The sequence below is a fragment of the Dothidotthia symphoricarpi genome (assembly GCF_010015815.1).
Source record: "Dothidotthia symphoricarpi CBS 119687 unplaced genomic scaffold P153scaffold_11, whole genome shotgun sequence".
In the NCBI taxonomy this organism is placed as follows: Eukaryota; Fungi; Ascomycota; class Dothideomycetes; order Pleosporales; family Dothidotthiaceae; genus Dothidotthia; species Dothidotthia symphoricarpi.
The window spans coordinates 209,454-228,809 of NW_022985018.1; the positions used below are offsets into that span (position 1 = coordinate 209,454).

The window sequence follows — 19,356 nt, forward strand, 5'->3', positions numbered from 1 at the left end:
ATTATAAAACTTTAGCGTATGAGCGAGTCATGGCGGCCTCTCCGAGGTATGACGCCACGGTCGAGGCTCATCACTCTGACAGATGTGTGAGGCCATAGATCAATTCGCCGCCGCGTCCCCCTCTTTCTTCTCTTCTCCATTCCATATTGCCACTCTGGTCCCCAAATCTCATGCTGCGTCTCTCTTGCCTTCTGCGACGTACTGCGACACCCAATCCTGCACTATCGAAGGACACATCAAGGACCATCTGCAGTTCTATGCGCCTCAACCAAGTCATGGCGCACCTCGACATTCCCCAAACAACCAGCTCGACTGGTGAGAAACATTCCCTCAAATCTCTGCCCAAGTCGAATGTCTTCACGCAGAACCTCCCCGCCGACGCCGCCTTCCCCACACCAAAAGACTCGCACAATGCGCCACGGCAAACTCTCGGTCCGCGCATGGTCAAGGAGGCGCTCTACACATACGTCCGGCCAGACCCCATTGGAGAGGCCGAGCTGCTAGGCGTCAGTCAGCGCGCACTACAAGCCCTTGGACTCAACGAAGAGGAAGCGCAGAGTGAAGAGTTCAAGGAAGTCGTCTCGGGCAGCAAGATCTTGACATGGGACGCGGAGAAGCCAGACGAGGGCGTGTATCCATGGGCACAGTGCTATGGCGGCTACCAGTTTGGACAGTGGGCCGGCCAGCTCGGGGACGGACGCGCCATCTCGCTGTTTGAGGCCACCAACCCGTCGTCTGGCACCCGGTATGAGGTACAGCTGAAAGGAGCCGGGCGAACACCCTACTCGCGCTTTGCAGACGGCCGGGCAGTGCTACGCTCGTCGATCCGCGAGTTCGTCGTCTCCGAGTACCTGAACGCCATCAACATACCCACCACCCGCGCGCTAGCCCTCACCCTGAATAAAGGCACCAAAATCATACGCGAGCGCGTTGAGCCCGGCGCCATCGTCACACGCTTCGCACAGAGCTGGATCCGCTTTGGAACCTTCGACCTCCAGCGCAATCGCGGCGACCGCAACACCCTGCGCACCCTCGCCGACTACACAGCCGAGCACGTCTACGGCGGCTGGGACACGCTCCCCTCCAAACTGCCCTCAGGAACCGCAACAGAGACCCACGACCAGGTCCAGACAGGCATAGCAAAAGAAACCATCGAAGGCGACGCACTCGACCAGGAAAATCGCTACACACGCCTCTACCGCGCCATCCTCCGCCGCAACGCCCAAACCGTCGCAAAGTGGCAAGCATACGGCTTCATGAACGGCGTGCTCAACACAGACAACACATCTATCCTCGGCCTAAGCATAGACTTTGGCCCCTTCGCCTTCCTCGACACATTCGATCCAGCCTACACGCCCAACCACGACGACCACATGCTGCGCTACAGCTACCGCAACCAGCCCACAATCATCTGGTGGAACCTCGTGCGCCTGGGCGAGGCATTCGGCGAGCTCATGGGCGCAGGCGACCACGTCGATGACGCCGTATTTGTCGAAAAAGGCGTCAGCGAAGCGCACGCCCCCGAGCTCGTAAATCGCGCAGAGAACATCATCGAGAAGTGCGGCGACGAGTACAAAGCCGTGTTCCTTGCTGAATACAAACGCCTCATGATGAGTCGCTTGGGGCTGAAGACGCAAAAAGATACCGATTTCGATGAGCTCATGTCCGAGTTGCTCGACTGTCTCGAGCAGTTCGAGCTGGACTTCCACCACGCGTTCCGCAGGTTGTCTGCCGTCAAGTTGAACGAGCTGGACACGGACGATGCGCGCAAAGATGTAGCAGGCCGCTTCTTCCGCGCGGATAATGCGCCACGTCAGGAGGGCAAGGAGCGCGAGCGCATCGGCGCGTGGCTTGGGAAATGGGCTGCGCGCGCCAAGGAGGACTGGGGCAGTGAGTCGGAGGCTGAGCGTCAGGCTGCTATGTTGGCTGTGAATCCCAAGGTATGTCTTAAACACTTGCTCCACTGTTGTTGCTGTTGCTATGAGGACATTATTGACTTGATCTAGTTCGTGCCTCGCTCATGGATCCTCGACGAGCTCATCGACCGCGTGGAGAAGAAACATCAGCGCGATATCCTGCCGCAAATCATGAAGCTGAATCTCAATCCGTTCCAGGAAAGCTGGGACTGGGATGCGGATGAGGAGGAGCGGTTCTGCGGGGATGTGCCCAAGTACAAGGGCATGATGCAGTGCAGTTGTAGCTCATAGTCTGTCTGCACATGTACAGGTTGTAAAAACTTGGATGAAATGACGACAATGACGAACTACGTATGACTCAATCTACACCACCGACCAAATACTCTCCAACTTCCAAATTCACAGACCGTCCCAACGCCCGCGCAAACTCCCACCCAAAAGCCACTCTCCACCTGCCCCCGACCTCCAACACATCGCTCCCCCCCGCCCCCGCTCTAACAAGTAGCCTCATACTCGTCAGCGTCGCAATCTGCGTGTACAAATCCGCGACTTGGGGCACACTTCCATCGAGCAGGGCCCTGAAAATAGCAAACAGGCGGTCAAGTGTGAACGGACTAGGAGTAAGCAAGTGCCTAGAGATCTTGCGGTGTTTGGATTTGGAGTTCGGGCCCTTGGGGAGCGCGAGGTTGGTGGACGAGGTGCCGCGCCGCCGGTTTTTGCGCTTGTCCGTGTGCTTCATGAAGTATGTTACGTCTGTGCGGGAGGGGTTGTAGGAGGCGAGGTAGGCCGCAATGAGGAGGTGGGTTGTGTAGAAGGGGAGGTCGTGGGTGGTTATGCGCTTTACTTTGGGTTTGCTGGGCGTTGGTGGTATTGCGCTTGTAGGTAGAACGGCTGTATGGGAGTCATTGGAAGTGATGATGCTGTCTAGGACGGAGTCTTCGAGCTGGAAGAGGTGGCGTCTGTTCACCATGAGGCGGGAGAAATCGCGCGTTCCGAATTGGCCGGAGACGACGGGCTCGACAAACGGGCGCCAGAGGCGCATAGCGCAGCTGCGAAAACTGACCAGGTCTCTTCCTGTGTGTTTCGCGAGAGAGTCATATACGGCGCCGAGGAAGCGGTTCCAGAGCCATGCATCGTCTTCGGCAGCGAGATCGGGTGTGTAGTCTGGGAACTTTTCTTCTGACGGAGGAGTAAGGAAGATTCTCGATGGAGTTTTGCCGAGGATGGTGAGGAGCTGGGCGCGCGAGTACGACGGGAAGTGTAGAAATGGTGTTGAAGAGGAGTGGAGGGTCGAGGGCGTGAGCGCAAGGGTTGTTGTCAGGATGAGCGCAAGGTTTGGAATCTGCGGTGTTTGTCAGCCATATTGGCTTGATATGTGTGTAGTGGATAGTGTGAAGACATACCGTCTCTCCTAACCTTCCCAGCGCAGCAATCAGCGTCCCGCCAGGTTCTCTAAGCTTGTCTACGCCATCAAGCACGAGCGCGAATTTGTCTCTGCCCTGCAGTATCTTTCCCATATTCACACACAGAGCGCCCAGATTCTCTGTTCTCGCATAAGGTCTTCTATCCGTCTTCTCGTCGTGGGAACTGTCGAGCGCATCAAGACACGAAGAGACAATGCGCTCAAGGAGATGTCGCGCGGTGATGCATTCGCGTACATTGATGACGGCATGTGTTATGCCAGCAAGAGGGAAATACGAGGCTAGAATTGTGGATTTCCCTGTCGCAGCCAACCCATAGATGTTGAGGAGTGATGGAGAGGGAAGATGTGACTTGGCACTTGTTAGCAGTGGTCGTTGTTGCAGACGGGAAACTTACATTGTAAAGGGCTGCAAGGTGCTGGATTTGCTGTTCGCGACACTGGTATTCATTGCTGAGCTGTACGATGATTTCGTCGGGAAGCATTGTTGCGATCTTGGTCGTGTTTGTGGTGTTGATCATGAAGCCCTCTCGAGAGCTCACAGAGAACGCGCTAATTTAGCACCATTCGCGGATGCACGTGCCAAAACGCGAAACAGACGACGCGAACCATTCACCCGCGCGTAATCAACTTCGACCGATCGGAGCCGAAGATGATGCGTGAAAAGCATCATGTTTCTCACTTCTCCGGGCACCGTGGTTACTATTTGGAGTTCCAACTACTTTACTCTCAACTTCTAGACGCTATGCTTCCACTCGTCACTGTTGAGACATGTCTTCGAATATGCTAAATACCGAAAGACTACGACAGATATGTCCTTGAGTCAAGATCCATAGAGCTTTTCTCACCGTCTGGTTTGTTCCACATGTGCCTTCTCTATAAATCCCCTTCTCCCAGCAAGCCATTCTTCCATAAGTCTCTTCTCTCCACAACACCTTTGCTGAGCAACCTCTTCTTGAACACCATCAGGATTCTTCTTGCTCAACTTCGCTTGGAGTCCTTGATCGGGAAGATCTCGCCAAACGCGATCAAGAGTGCATTCAACAAGCTAGCGACTGGCTCTGGCACTCGGCGTGAGATTCAGTGAGTCTGAATTTGACGAGGACGACTGTCCCGATATTGAAGAGACGGTATCGGTATGCGCTGGATTAGTCGCGATAGATGAAGGCAACGACGTTATTCGACTAGTTCATTACACAACGCAAGGATACTTCGAAAGATCCCGAGATCTCTGATATCCGGATATGGAGACTAGAATAGCTGAAATATGTGTCACCTATCTCTCACTTGGCGTCTTTATAAGCGCACATCGTGAGTCTAAGGAGAAGTTCCTTCTACATGCTCACAAGTTCTCAAGTATCTTCAAGGATCCGACAAAAGGGATCTGTCGGTCACTGTGCTGTCTGACAATATCCAAGTGTGGTTACGAGGACTTCGCTTGGCTTTTCATTTGTGTCTCAGATGTGCTGGCTTTTCGAGGCGGAAAAGACGAATGTGTGTTTCCATGATCTTGTATGGTGACTTCAGAAAGCATGAGATACTGGGATGAGCCAGATACAGTTCAAGTCGACGCTGCACAGATGACCATGCTATCTTTCAGTTCAGGAAGCAAGAGCTTATTTCACGACAGTAATTAGCAACTGACGCATGATAAATCTGCCATCATTGAGAGCTATTCTACAATCCATGTTACCACACCCACGTAGTGAAGTCAACATCTAATCCAATGCGCCGTGATAATACCATTTATCCAATGTGGAATCTGTTCCGCCGGCCCCAAATCTACACATGCAGTCTCTCCTTGACGTTCGCGACGGTCTTCGCATCCTTGCCATCCTCGTGATATTCCCAAGCCAGGAACTTCCAGTTCAGCTCGCTCGGACGCCAGAACAGGCCGTGCCTCAAGCCGCCTCCCGTAACCAGACCACCATGCGCGCTGTCAGCCGTCATACCGCCGGTGTATGGCATGCGCTTCGCGAAGATGCAGCGCCTGAACCTTGAATGCAGAATCGCCATTGAGCACATGACACAGGGCTCGTTGGTGAGGTAAATGTCCAAGTCGACGCACAAGTAGCCGCTTGATGAAATATTGTCCTTTTCGTAGTATGTTTTCTCGACGTCCGTAAGGGGACTATCACAGAAGAGTGAACGGTCCAGCAATGCAGGGTCAGTGCCCGCAAGACGAAGACGCTTCTTGGCGACCATGGCGATGGCGCGTTGGACGGCGTGAGCCATGACATTGCCTTGACCTTTGTGGGGTTCCACTGCACCAATTGGTGATCGCCAGCGGCAGTCACCCGCGACAGCGATAACTTCTGGAGGGTCTTTCTGGCGATCAACGACAACGACGCCGAGTCGCTCGCCGAGACACTTGTCCGAGATCTGCTTGGCGGCTGTATTTGCAAGCGCAAGCCAGGTTCCCGCTTCGCCCTCGATTTCTGCTGTATTGCGCGCGACAAGACTGGGATGTGGGCCGTACGGATTGGTGTTCTTGTACGAGATGGGCCAGTACGAGTCGCTCCACTCGGCAGCCTGCTCGGCAGATATAGGCGCAAAGGCTGGGACGGTCACGTACATGATCCGTGGGGGAGCGGTCTTGCCGTCGAAGGGCGGGCAGCGGCGCAGGATGGCGAAGAGGTCTGCATGCTGGATGTGTCGTGTGGGACACAGCAGGAAGTAGCGCACTAGATCCAAATCTTCAGCAACGTCTTCACCAGCAGCGGGCTCACTGCCATCGTCAACCGGCGGCGGCGGAGGAGATGGAGGAGTGGAAGAAGGAGATTGAGGCAGGGATGCAGGAGATGTAGATAATGATGCTGTGGTGGCAGGATTATCTTCATCACCTCTCGGGAGCCTCGCAGGCGGATAGAATTGCTTCTGCAGTGAAGGCGGCAGGTACTTGAACTGCACGACGCGGCGCAAGTGCGAGATCTCGGACGTCTTGAAGTCGGGGATTTCAGCTTGGACGGCACTGCACGGTTAGTTCAGGGTCATGTGGCTTGTTCCAGGAGCGAGCAGCTCACTCCTTGACAACGTTGGCAAACTTGGCTGGGACCTCGACAACGTAGACGCTGTGGACTTCGAGGCTGGCCCGCACTTCGTCCTTTGTCTGCAGGGAGACGAGGCGCCCGGTGAGGGGAGTTGGGAGGCTCATTGCATTGTCTGGTGGTCGTGGCACTGCGCTCAGCAACTGGTGTCTGTCGTGATGAGTCGAGTGGTAGAAGTTATGGTGTTGACGTGTGATGCAACACACACACAACAAAAGTACCCCATCTTCAGCGGGGTCGGTCCTTCATTCTGCCGACCATTCTTTCCGTTGCAACCTCGCTCGCGCCGTCTCTTGCTCCTTACGCCGTCTCTTGCTCCCTTCTGGCAGCCAAACCGCAGGTGCAGAACGTGGAGTAGAAGGGGAAGTTTCGCTGGAGTGAGGCAGTCGCGATCTTGAACCGAGGCTCGCACCCCACCTCCCACACGACATTGCACCGCCATACATGGCGAATCCATCCAGGATGAGAGTCTACAAGGAGAACTGTCAAGGACGTTTGCGCCATCCATCTTGGTTGTCCCCTTACCTTATAGCTATCGGACCTACTGCTCTGTCTTGGTCTAAACGCTGGAACATGATTGCGTAAAACCCCATGTTTACACAACAGCACTGACTTGCAAGACCGTCCTGGAGCATTGGCAGAATGATAACCATAAATCTAGTAGCATCGCGAGTAGTGGGCACTCAATCCACCTACTATGCTATTTGATCTTTGCAGTATCCGTTAACGTGAATCTGACGCCATAAAGATAGATGGTGACTTTGATGGCAATGTGCAGAAGATATTCAAGGCTTGGCCTAGCATGGAAGTACAAGGGCATGTAACAGAACTGTGACGATGCAAGACAACAGCAGAGGTGGGTGGTCGAGAGCGTGTCCACATGATGTGTATCGTGGTTGCGGTGAAACGGACAAGCATTCGAGGCGAAGACAAGACAACGCAGAAGCCAGCATGTGTGGCGTGCGGGAGTGGATTGGAGTGGAGACATGCACTCGCCCTGCATCGCTGTTCTGAAGCACTGTCAAGTGCTTTGTTGGCCGTTCCTAGGACACTCTGTGCACCAAGCTCTGTTCCCTCACACACCGCATGAACAACAAGATGATAGCAACGCTGTGAAGAATTCCAAAACGCGTTGAGATTTGAAAAGAGCAGCTTGATGTCAAGATGATAGATCGAATCAATTAAATCCCGGCTCGCACGTGAAGACGACTCGCCTCGCATTGTCGATCACCTTCGCGTCATCAACTCTGCCGAGGCCTAATGCAGCTCTCCCGCGCGATGGCACGCCAAAGCCTCACCACGATCCCGCATCTGACAGCATCATGCACAACGTCGACATTCTCTCGCAATACCCCAGCGCCCTACTGCTGTTGTTTTTCATACACTTTTTTGCTCGTTGACCCTCTCATATCCGCGATCCTGGTGCATCAAGTGCTGCTGTAATTAGGAACGCGTAGACGACGCTCACCATGTCTGATTCTGTGGGTCAGTAGTACACCAAAGAAGAAACTGAATACACCAAGATATGAGCTGACACGTGGGATGTTCGTAGATAGAGTCTTTAGCCATGCGCTCAACACAGTCAACAAGATCCGTACTGGATCAACAAAACCGCCTTCAGCGACACGATTACGATTGTATGGCCTTTACAAGCAAGCGATGGGTATGCAACACCCACCCCCCACTATACTCCGTCTGACAGCAGTAGAGGGTGATGTCGACGGTATCATGGACCGCCCCTTAGGCACCACTGAGCAGGACCAACGGGCACGGGAGAAATGGTACGTTTTGGGAAGTTAGACCCTGCCATGATACGATATCTGATAGGAATAGGGATGCTTGGAAACAGCAAAACAGACTCTCGCGCACAGAAGCCAAACGCCGCTATATCACTACCCTCATCGACACCATGCACAAATACGCCTCGTCCTCTGCCGACTCCCGCGAACTCGTCGCCGAACTGGAATTTGTCTGGGACCAGGTCAAATCCAACGTGCCTTCCTCATCGTCCTCCTCGCCCATGCAGACAATGAGCCAAATGGGCCTCCAATATCCACCACCCTACTCACAACTAAGCCAAAGCCAGAGAAGAGACGACGACGAAGAGGAAGAAGACGAGGAGGAGGAAGAGGAAGAAGAGGAAGAAGAAGAAGAGGAGGAAGAAGAGGAAGAAGAAGAAGAGGAGGAAGAATATGAAGACGATGAGGATGAACCGCCATTACAAATTAAATCCCCCGTATCGCAAAGCGAAGAAGACCTTGAAGCCTCCGAAGCCGAGCTCGACCGCCAAGAATTCGTCGACGCCCCGGACTCGCAACACAATCCCTTCTCCGACGCGTTTGTGCAAACCAAGATGAAGCCCACACGGCAAACCCTCGTGCCATATACACCCACCCCAGCGCCCCGAATGCGTTCCGTTATCCCCCAACCAATACTCACACCCGCCGCAAACCCCCCACCATCTCCAATACCCCACGACAACGCCCCCGGCGACCCGAAATGGCGCAAGCGCGTCGAATCCGCCCTCATGAAGATGACAGCCGAAGTCGCCGCCCTGCGTGAGCAACTCGAGGCCCGCCGCCTGTTCACACACTCGCCGCACTACAGGTTGTTCCGCGCGATATGGCGGTTTGCGTGGGCGGGGCTGAAACATGTCGCTGTGGATGTATTCATACTGGGCATCGTGCTCTTGTGGATGAGGCGGAGGAAGGATCGGAGGTTGGAGGGCGCGGTTAGAGTTTTGCTTGGGGATGCTGTAGCGCAGGTGCAGCGGGTGAAGTTGCCGGGGATTGGAGGAGGGAAGAAGGTTGGGCCCACATCGTGACAGTGGGAGGAGAGAGGAATGTAAATAGATGGTAGAGTCGCAGACGTGGGGGTTCAGGCTTGGTATGAGATATGATTGGTATAGAAGATGCATTTACCAGTACTTATCACCAAGACAACACTTCAACTCAATCCACTTCAGCCTCATAGTGTCTGTCCCTCGAGTCGTTTTGTAGACGCTAAAACTTTGCAGATCAACACACGAAAACACTAGACTAAGCATCACGCAAGACTCATTTCTCTCCCTTGCCCCTACCTTTCTTCACCATTCCACGTCCTCCTCATACTCCACCGTTCCCTTCAACCCTGTCTCTTCCTTCTTATCTTCCCCCTTACCCCGCGTCTCCCTCGCCCTCCTCAAAGCCCAAATACTCGTCACACCGCCCGGCCTCGACGATTGCTGCGGCGCCGTAGTCGCAGACGCCGTTTGCGCTGCATCAGCGCCCACCGCGGTCTTGGCAGCGTCATCTGCTTGATCGAGACCGAGTTCCGCCTCCAGGAAAGCGGTTTGCTCCGCCGACAAATCATCGTTGGAGGCGTCACTGGCCTGCTCGGAGCTAGCTTGTGACTTTGTGGAGGGCGCCGGGCTGCGCGGGTTACTGTCCAAATCCATGGCCACACTTTCACGCTCGTCGTCGTTTGCGGGAGCTGCCTGCGTGGACGCTTGTGTCGTGTCCTGGTCAGCGTCGTCGCTGGAGTCGTCATTGTCGTCAGAGTCGGAGTCAGATGGAAGCGATGATAGCGGGGATCCGAGGCTTTCCGGAGACGGGGGCGAGGGGATGGGAGAGACTTGGGGGGTTGTTTCGGGCTCTGGGTCGGCGGGTGTGGGTGGCTGCGAGATCCCTGGCATGGGGAGCGTCGCGGGGGCCAAGACTGATGGGGTGGACGGTTGTGAGGTTCCTGAATAGCTCGGCTGTGGTGGTCGGAACCAAGAACTGGTCGTTGGGGTAGATGACGGCTGGGGCATAGGAGCAGACGGTGGTTGAATTATGGGAACAAACGCCTGTTGAGGTTGGGTTTGAGTGTAATCGGTTGCGTCTTCCATCTCCTCATCTCCACTATTGTTGTTGTCATCATTCATTGTGCCGGTAGGAGGAACGGCGTTGCTTTGCACCGCCTGCGTACTGTGGGATGGTAGGATCAGCGGTGTATCGTCTTCCACGTCCTTCATTTCGATATTTCCATTCTCGACGGATGACTCTGGCCATGATGCTTGTCTGGAACGCGGTTCCACGTTCCCGTCGTCGATGACCTCGCCACCAGATTCCTTTGCGGTCTTCACATTTTTCTCGTCCAAGTATGCCTCAGTATCCGCCATGTTCTCTTCGTCGCCGCTATCTGCACTACGTTTGCGTTTTGAGGTCGTCCCACCTGAAACGGTTGCTCCATTTATGATGTCGTTCAGCGATGCAAGTAAGCGCTTTCCATCGTCGTCAGACTGTATAGGTGGGCTCGTCGACGATTTGAGTTTCTTTATGTCTCTCTTGTCTACTGCACCGCCTTGACCGGAGGGCTTGTCGTCGTTGTTCTCGTCAGAACTTGTATCGGAGCCAAAAGAATGCTTACGGGCTGAGTCAAGAGCAGCCGCCCTCTCAGCAGCTTCCCTCTTGAGTCGCAATTCCGTCAACACACTAGGGCCCCCAAGAAGTCTGTTACGCATCTCTCGTTTGGAATCCGTGCCTGTAGCCGGGCGAACACGGGGTCCTCCCAGCAGGTTCAGTTCAGGGAATGTGAGAGGATCTGGCGCTCTATGTTGCTTCGCCAAAGCATTGCTTTGTTCTTTCAGAGACGCGATGTCTTCTTCCAGCTTCAAGATCTCCAGACCCTGTTGGGCCTTGTTCAGTACTTCTTCTCTGTCTTTGACGCTCTCCTCAATTGCCGCAGTGTACTCCTTTGCACGCTTTCGAGCTGCCGCTTCCCGTACCTCATCCTGCTTCGCCCATTGGTCTTCGATGACTGAAAGTGGTGATGAGCGTGGGCTGCTAGATACAAGTAAGACTGACTTGGTTGGTGTCAAAGGCAATGAAGTAATTCCTTCCAGTTCGGATTTTACCTTCAGCCTGATGGGTATCTTCAGGTTGTTCTTCTTGGACCTCTTCAGATCTGCTTTAGACGTTAAACGCAGAGTTGTTAGATCTGCGATAAGCTCATTATCTTGCAAACCTTGCGCTTCGCTAGCACTATAACCAACCTCTTCTGCTTGTAAGGTATTCGGGTAAGAGGAAGAGGAAGCCACAGGAATACCACCAAGACCGGGGCTAGTTGTAAACATGGCTGTGTCAGCAGTGGCTTGTTCCTTCAAGACTCCGTCATATTCATTGGCGTCGCCGTCCCTAGTATTTCGAGCTTGGTCGATTTCAGTGTCTCCGGCCATTTCTTGATCCTCAAACTTCATACCCTGCGTATCTCCATCCTGAGAATCAATCTCTTGGTCAGCAGAGGTTTGACTTGTCTGTTCTGACGTACTCGTAAGCGCGATGGCGCGACGTAATCGATTGAAGCGTGGTCGGTTTGCCGGACGATCGTACTTCCCCAAATTCCGTTTGGACGATAGAGCTGAATTGAACAGACCAAATTTAGCTTGTTTCTCGCTCAAAGTGGGAAGATCTGTGCGGGGTTCCTCATCATCACTTCCTTCAATTGAGTAGTCGTTGGTGAGTGGATTGGGAGGCACTGCGACCTCGTCGTAATCGATACTCACCTCGTCGTTATCAAGCTCTTGCTCTAGCTGAGTATCGTTGGCATTATCTTCCGTCTCGTTCACGTCATTTTCTGCATCCTCTGTAGGTTTTATAGTCGAGCTCATAGGTGATCTGGCCCCAGCCTCAGCGGGGTCATCGTTTTCTACTAAGATCAATCAGCCAAGGTATTCTTACCAAAAGTTAATATAGATCAAGGATCGTGTATTGTATAATTGGAGCTACATACCTTTTTTCTCATCAGCATCAGTCTTACCTGCTATCGGACGCACGCGATTGCCAATTGCAGTACAAACTTTAACCCAAAACTCACACGCTAAAATGTCGAACTGGTTCGCGAGATCATAGCCAGTTCTCAAGATCGCAAGCAGCCAGAGAAGCAACGATCTGTAAATGTGATTTGCGTGTGCCCAAATGGTGTGAACCCAGTTTAAAAGTCCAAGATTCGGTAGCCGTCCAAAGGATCCACGTGTAAGAAACGTGTGCACCAAGGAAGCCAGTCCTTGAGCCACTCGCTCTCGCATCCGTCGAAGGAACAAACGTGAGACACCTTTAGTAGCGAGCCTATGATCTGTTGACACAGGGTGGCCATGCTCAATGTCATCGTCGCCGCCGTCTGCCATTGGGGTAGCTACCGCTGTGCTTCTGTGCGAAAGATACCACAACAGCAAGGAGATAATCGTGAAGACAGCGGTCGCATAGTCTAGCTTACACTTGAAGCCATCGACGAACGGGATGCACGTCAACCCATATGAGGCTGCAAGGCTGGCAAACACAGAGACGACAGATCGAAATTTTTTTCGCGGCCAGGATCTCAGTCCTTGAAGGAAGGCCTGCGTGGGGAAAGCGACGAGAGCAACGACGATAGGGACACACCATGACGGATACAAAATGAAGTAGCAGATAGACCGGTAACAGGATAGAAGAAAGGGATATTCGTTGAAATTTTCGATCATCACTTTATCTGCGCTAACCATGAACTCGATGACATGCTCAAAGACATGATAGTCTAAAGATTCCTTGATGGGCTCGAAACCGCGCCAGAAAAGTTGACGAGCGTCATTCAATGGCTTCGACATGCAGAAGGGAGACACGTGGGTTTTAGTGAGAGAATCGATGGCCCGAATAGGAAGTTGTATGACGGAGTTCATCCGGACAGTAAGAGATACCCAACGTTCGCTAAGCAAGGTAGCGGTAAGTCTCCAGCCGCTGCCTATAGGAGAGGATATAGAGCCCCATTCGGGGATGATCCCCTTCAATACTACGACAGGTAGTGTATCCGTGGTCTGATCATGTGCGACGGCTTTTCGCACAACATGCGAAAGGTCGAAAAGTATCGGCCTGACGGCAGGTTTGATCCCATCAACTAGGAAGTAGAACCATATCATGGTCAGATACCCAAGTACGAAAAGAGTAGCCAAAACGACCATGAGTGTTTTCAAAGCGTTGACCATTGGCTGTTCGCCAACCCAGATCAGCCAAACTGGTTTGGTCCAGATTCTTTGACAGAGCGTTGTGAGTATAACACGGAGCTTTCCGCCAAAGACGTACTTTCGGATGCCCAGGACTCCGTGCGAAGCCGCAAGCGCGCAACAGTAGATTTCCGTGGGAGCGTATGACCATGTCCAATAAGCAGTAAAAAGCAGGATTACGCTCATAGTGACGAGGCCAGCGGCGATGGACTTTTGGCGCGAGTTCACAAGGGGACCGAAGTGCCTTTCCACACGTTCCCACATTAGTAGCAGCTGGTGAGTACTGGTGACTTTGTCGATGGCTTCACCAATTGGTTGAATATCATCGGATGAGGTGCTCTTGGAGTCGGTGGACGCGATTCCAGTAGGGTCTGATGCTACTGAAGGCAAGGGGACAACGTCGGGACTGTAGCTAGAAGTCGAAGCATACTCGCATATGGACATACTAGCCGGTTTTGTGAAGATGTTGGAAGCGTGAGGCACCTTGTCGGTCAGGTAAGTATATATGCCTCGAAGAGTGCCTGTGGAAGCAGCGTTTCCCTCAGCGCCTTCTTCAGCCTCGACACTGGATGTAACCGTAGAACCGTCTGATATTTTATCCGAACCAACAATGGTATGATCAGGAGAGGCTGTCAGAGTCGTCTCAATTACGTTTTCCATAAACAGAAGCTCGTTGATTATCTTGTTTGAAAATGATGCTATGTCGATCGGGTCTATCGGCGTGGCCTGCGGACTGATTTTACCTGTCGATCCGATAGAGTGCTGCTTACTGTAATCTGGCTGATTGGCTTGATATGGTAAATTTACAATGACACTGCCCACAACTGCAGCAAGTAGACCAACCACAGCATCAGGATGGTTACCGCCGAGCTGTGCCACCGCAAAGAACGCCAATCCTTCTATTATGTGTGCCATGACATACGACGAGATGATATGTTTACCTGCGGAGCTTGTGAGAGTGGTGAAGAATGAGAAAGAATCAACACCTGTGCCAGTTGAAGTCCAAAACTGTGTGGAATGATATGACTAAAAGCCAAGTGAGATCAGTGTGTTGTGGAAGAATAGAATAGAAGAAGTCTGCGAGGTGAATATGAATGCGATTTATAAGAAACTCATAGCCTGGTTTGTCGCAAGACGTTGTTGGACAAGCAAAAGATACAAGAGTCAAAGGACAATCCATGATTGATGGTCGAGGAGCACAACGTCGTTGTTTAAGTTAGCAACAAAGGAACACTTGTGATCTGTTCTCCAAGTTAAAGACAATGACCTTGGTTAGTTCGAGAGTAGGCGAGCTGGTCATCCATGATGAGCAAAAGAGCGTACTGTGTCTACTAGCGTCAGACCAAAATGCGAGGTCTCAACGTCTCAACCCACTCTGAACAAAGTCGCTCCGGTTGGACTAGTAAGCATGCAGCAATACAAGAGTTTTGCGTGAGAGCAATTGTTGGCGCATTGCGTGCGTTCTTCGGAATACAGGCTCACCGAACTGTGGAAAGAGTGGTACAGGCCACGACCCTTCGAATCATTCGCGTCTTTTTGCGACAGCGACAAGTTCCCATGCTCTTCCGCCAATCTCAGCGGCACTCTGCACATGCACATGCCATCCCGCAAAACAGCCCTTATAGTCACCCCAGTCAGCGTTCGGCCCCATCCAGACAATCGTTTCTAGTTTCCCTTTGCCGTGTTCTGCAATGTATTCGTTTATCAAGCCAACGCGTCGTGGGTATACAAACAGCCACGCCACGGCTTCCGTAGCGAGAGGCTCGAGGCTACGCGTCCCATAGACGCTGCGGTGATTCGCCGCGGGCAAGTGTATGTTCGAACTTGGCGCGACTTCTACGCCAACAACACGTAGAAAATGAGGCTCGGCGATGAGGCATGCTTCAAGCAAACCATAGCCGCTCCCAATTGAAAGCGTCAAGTCTGGCGGAGAAGGAAGGAGCGTTCGAAGGCGGTCGAGAAGAGGCGCGCTGAGGGCAAGGCAACATCCAGAGTAGAGGGTAGGTCTCTGTGAGAGCGCTGGGAGAGGGAGTGGGGGTGGTTCTTGCGCAAGCGCCGGGTCCTCCGCATCGTATTCTGGATCGGGGCCGTCGAAAACCGTCATGGTGGGCCGGCTACGAGTCTGTTACCAGTAGTAAGCGATCATGTAAGCACCAGTTGTGGAACAGTCGAAGCTCGAGACAAAACGACTCTGAGCAAATCTTTTCAAGCAATCCAAGCGACTTGAACGCGAATTCGTGAAAAAGTTTCGAGCGAAGTGTCTCGCCGGCTTTGCTTCTTCCAAGTCCAAGACGCGCATGGAGCTAAGAAGGAGCTATGGCCACGGGATCCATACTTACATCACCCCGCAGGTCACCCACTCTTCTCCAACCATCGCGCACCACTCCCAGCCATTTACTTGACGCGAACAGGAGTTTGCAGACCTCCACTCTGAGCCTTTTTGGGCACTCGAGCTCAGCATGGCTCGCTACAACCCATTTTCCTTCACGCCTGCGCCTGTCATCTTCTTCACAACAATCACGTACATAGCTCTGTTTACAGCCCTGCTTTCCGTCCACCTCGGAGTACCTAGCCATCCCTCCAAGACGCCGGCAGGAATAGATCTCACCCAAGCCTGGACTGACCTCGAAAACATCACGCGACAGTTCCACCCTTACAACAGTCACGCCAACGACCATGTTCGCAAGTACTTGCTGTCACGCGTCCAGGACATCGTAGCCGCCAAGAATCTCAGTAGCCACCAGGTTCAAGTCATAGATGACAACGTTTCCAACGCCACCTTTTCGTCTGGTAGCACAAGCGTCTACTTCGAAGGGACCAATATCATTGTCGCCATTCGCGGCTCGAGAGATGACGAGCCACTCGACCAGAGCCGTAACCCAGAAAACGGCGGAGTTTTGGTGAATGCTCACTATGATTCTGTCAGCAGTGGCTATGGCGCAACTGACGACGGGGTGGGAGTCGTCACTATACTGCAGCTACTTTCGTACTTCACCGAACCCAAGCACTGGCCCAAACAGACAGTTGTGCTTCTTTTGAACAACGGCGAAGAAGACTTCTTAAATGGAGCCAAAGCCTTCATGCGTCACAACATCTCACAAGTTCCACACACCTTCGTGAACCTCGAGGGTGCTGGTGCAGGTGGAAGAGCTACACTATTTAGAAGTACTGATACCGAAGTGACACGCTTCTACAGGGCATCGAGCCATCCGTTTGGCACAGTCGTCAGTGGGGACGGTTTCAAGAAAGGTCTTATTCGTAGCGAGACAGATTACCGAGTCTTTCACTATGAGCTGGGACTTCGCGGCCTCGATATCGCCTTCATGGAGCCTCGTGCCCGCTATCACACAGTTGAGGATTCGACCCGCGAAACTTCGATGAACTCTCTTTGGCACATGCTCTCTGCGGCAGTCGCTTCTACGTCTGGACTGGCTGCCGACACCGGCAATAGATTCAACGGCAATCCTGAGGGACGCAAACTACATAATGGTAAAGTCGATACCGGCGTCGGCAGTGATGCTGTGTGGTTTGACGTATTCGGCAAACTATTCATCGTGTTCCAGTTGCATACTATGTTTGCGTTGTGTGTAACGCTACTTGTTGTTGCGCCTCTCACTCTAATCTGCCTCACCGTCGGTCTATCAAAGGCAGACAAAAACTACTTGCTCGCTCGCAAGTCTTACATCCATTCCGCAGACGATGACCAGGCTGTAGAACTTAACGGATGGCGCGGATTCTTTCGCTTCCCAATCGTTTTTGCGATCGCGACTGCGGCCGTTGTTGGACTGGCCTACCTCGTTGTTCGGCTCAATCCATTCATCGTATACAGTAGTCCCTTCGCAGTCTGGAGGTACGTTATACCTATCTTCTTGTGAGTGCTACTGATTGATTGTTCGATAGTATGATGCTCTCTGCTTGGTTCTCCATCGCGTGGTTCTTCTCGCGAGGTGCAAGCGCCATGCGACCATCCGCCCTTCAACGCATGTATGCGCTAATCTGGCTCTTCGTTGCATCGTTTGCCTTGCTCGCTTTCGTCACCGTGCTGGCTCAAAATTTCCAAGTTGCTGCAGGATATCCCGTCATGTTTTACTTCACCGCCGTTTTTGTCGCGCTCGTGCTATCATATCTCGAACTGTTCTTCGCTCCAAAGAAATCCACTTACGTCGCCCACTTCGATCAAACAGATGGCTCAGCAAGTCGACCACTTACTGGGACCACGACCGCTGCACGCTCGGAAGACCGCCCAGTATTGGACGACGACGCTACTGAGACAACCTCGCTTCTACGAGGGGATCGTCAGAGCTTCGCAAGACATAGTGGGAGGCGAGGATCAACGAGCGAAGCAGATGCCAATCACGAAGAGGGACCTCGCCAGCTAGACCTTGGACATCCTTATCCTGGAGAGCAAAAATGGAGCGGGAAGATCCCCAGTTGGCTTTGGTTCATCCAGTTTCTTCTCTTGGCCCCCATCATTATCGTCATCGTGGGACAAATCGCGCTGCTGTTGACATCTGCATTATACCAGACGCCCGCAGACGGTAACTCGACTCTGTATATCTATATTGCTTTCGCGATTCTTGCCACGCTACTCCTTGCTCCTACAGGCCCCTTCATCCACCGATTCACCTATCACGTGCCTACGTTTTTGTTTTTGGTCTGCGTCGCGACTGTCATTTACAATCTCGTGGCGTTTCCCTTTAGCAGGGAACACCGCCTGAAAGTGTATTTCCTGCAACAAGTCGACTGCGAATCCGGAGTCAACACGGTATCCCTGACTGGATTAGATGGCTACGTCCAGCGCGTCATCGGGGATCTTCCCAGCGCCCAGGGCCAGCATATCAACTGCACAGCGCCTGACGTCGCAACGCGTAAAGAACTAAGAAAATGCGCCTGGGAAGGTCTTCCAGCCAAAGTAGTACCTAAAGTAACACCGTTCAGCAACAGGACTTACAGCGATAGTTGGCTTGATTATTCCATTTCCAAAAGCAACACAACGAACAAAGCCACAATCAGCGTCATTGGTCAGAATACACGAGCATGTCGCATTCTTTTTGACACGCCAATTTTTGATCTGGCGGTCACTGGTGGCGTTTCAGATCCTCGTTTTAGCCCGACGGGCGAAACTGGGTCGCACGAGGTACGTCTCTGGCACCGGGAGTGGTCTCAGCCTTGGAATGTTAGCGTGACCTGGAATGTCGATTACGCTTCGAAACTTTCTGGAAAGATTGTTTGTCTTTGGTCGGATGCCAACGGTGGTGGCATCCCTGCATTTGATGAGGTCCGTCATTACTTACCCTTGTGGGCGGTCCCGACAAAGATAGGTGACGGGCTCGTGGAAGGGTTTAAACATTTCGAAATTTGAGTCTGCTGGCCTCTTGCTTGTTCAAGCCACCAGCTTCCCTGCTAACTCATTTGCGTGTGCTGCGATATCCCTCTCGCATGCATACCATCATGGCGTCAGATCATCTGCTTTTCTATGCATGAATTCGTTATTAATGCATCAATCTCCTTTTCTCGAAGGTGTACAGTTCAGTTTGTTCTGCCCCTTGTCTGTTCCGGTTCTTTCTGGGCGCCTTTGTTACTAGTATTTGAACTTTACACATCTCTGTAGCACTGCGAGCGAATGCATACCCATACTTTAATGGCAACGAACATCAGCACTTACCTTCTATTTCGCGAGCCCATGTTCGAACGATCCTTCGATGCAAGCGGCAGCTGAGTCGAACTACACTCATTCGAACCAACTCGTTGACACGTCCATGATCTGAATTCATTTCACGGCTATTCTCTAACCTTGGCCTGTAATGCTAGCAGTATTCGACAGGATTATAGTACACGCGCAAAGCCATCCGCTGTCTTTCGGCGCAATTCTAATAATCGTCCTTTCGTGGGCATATATCTATATCGCAGCCGGATTCAAGTCGAAATCGGAGCACACATCAGTGTCTATCCAGTCACCCGTTCAAATCGCTACCATCG

The 19,356-nt window shown here is 52.6% G+C and overlaps 7 protein-coding genes across 7 annotated transcripts; 3 read left to right on the forward strand and 4 right to left on the reverse strand.

The window, feature by feature from the left end:
* Window positions 1-275: 275 nt before the first annotated feature.
* On the forward strand, window positions 276-2,207 carry P153DRAFT_292597 (UPF0061-domain-containing protein; the record flags this gene model as incomplete). Its single annotated transcript, XM_033663840.1, has 2 exons — window positions 276-1,940; window positions 2,007-2,207. 2 exons carry the CDS (start codon window positions 276-278, stop codon window positions 2,205-2,207), a joined length of 1,866 nt encoding a protein of 621 aa, XP_033523142.1.
* A 67-nt stretch (window positions 2,208-2,274) lies between these two features.
* P153DRAFT_423251 (uncharacterized protein) lies at window positions 2,275-3,835 on the reverse strand (the record flags this gene model as incomplete). Its single annotated transcript, XM_033672414.1, has 3 exons — window positions 3,735-3,835; window positions 3,320-3,688; window positions 2,275-3,258 (listed from the first exon to the last, which is right to left on the reverse strand). The coding sequence occupies exons 1-3, from the start codon at window positions 3,819-3,821 to the stop codon at window positions 2,275-2,277; spliced, it is 1,440 nt and encodes a 479-aa protein (XP_033523143.1). The 5' UTR covers window positions 3,822-3,835.
* A 1,145-nt stretch (window positions 3,836-4,980) lies between these two features.
* Window positions 4,981-6,756, reverse strand: P153DRAFT_317044 (uncharacterized protein). The gene is made up of 3 exons (XM_033665009.1): window positions 6,360-6,756; window positions 6,180-6,307; window positions 4,981-6,020 (listed from the first exon to the last, which is right to left on the reverse strand). Exons 1-3 carry the CDS (start codon window positions 6,488-6,490, stop codon window positions 5,119-5,121), a joined length of 1,161 nt encoding a protein of 386 aa, XP_033523144.1. The 5' UTR covers window positions 6,491-6,756; the 3' UTR covers window positions 4,981-5,118.
* A 907-nt stretch (window positions 6,757-7,663) lies between these two features.
* Window positions 7,664-9,331, forward strand: P153DRAFT_317047 (uncharacterized protein). Its single transcript, XM_033665010.1, has 4 exons — window positions 7,664-7,868; window positions 7,936-8,046; window positions 8,092-8,164; window positions 8,217-9,331. Exons 1-4 carry the CDS (start codon window positions 7,853-7,855, stop codon window positions 9,205-9,207), a joined length of 1,191 nt encoding a protein of 396 aa, XP_033523145.1. The 5' UTR covers window positions 7,664-7,852; the 3' UTR covers window positions 9,208-9,331.
* Window positions 9,332-9,338: 7 nt separating this feature from the next.
* P153DRAFT_24891 (uncharacterized protein) lies at window positions 9,339-10,994 on the reverse strand. Its single transcript, XM_033662702.1, has one exon. It carries the CDS (start codon window positions 10,864-10,866, stop codon window positions 9,469-9,471), a length of 1,398 nt encoding a protein of 465 aa, XP_033523146.1. The 5' UTR covers window positions 10,867-10,994; the 3' UTR covers window positions 9,339-9,468.
* A 3,911-nt stretch (window positions 10,995-14,905) lies between these two features.
* On the reverse strand, window positions 14,906-15,403 carry P153DRAFT_266877 (uncharacterized protein; the record flags this gene model as incomplete). Its single annotated transcript, XM_033662873.1, has 1 exon — window positions 14,906-15,403. A coding segment is annotated over one exon (498 nt), but the record flags the coding sequence as incomplete, so codon positions are not given.
* A 350-nt stretch (window positions 15,404-15,753) lies between these two features.
* Window positions 15,754-19,118, forward strand: P153DRAFT_423255 (putative zinc metalloprotease). The gene is made up of 2 exons (XM_033672415.1): window positions 15,754-17,227; window positions 17,278-19,118. The coding sequence occupies exons 1-2, from the start codon at window positions 15,837-15,839 to the stop codon at window positions 18,737-18,739; spliced, it is 2,853 nt and encodes a 950-aa protein (XP_033523148.1). The 5' UTR covers window positions 15,754-15,836; the 3' UTR covers window positions 18,740-19,118.
* The last annotated feature ends 238 nt before the right edge of the window (window positions 19,119-19,356 follow it).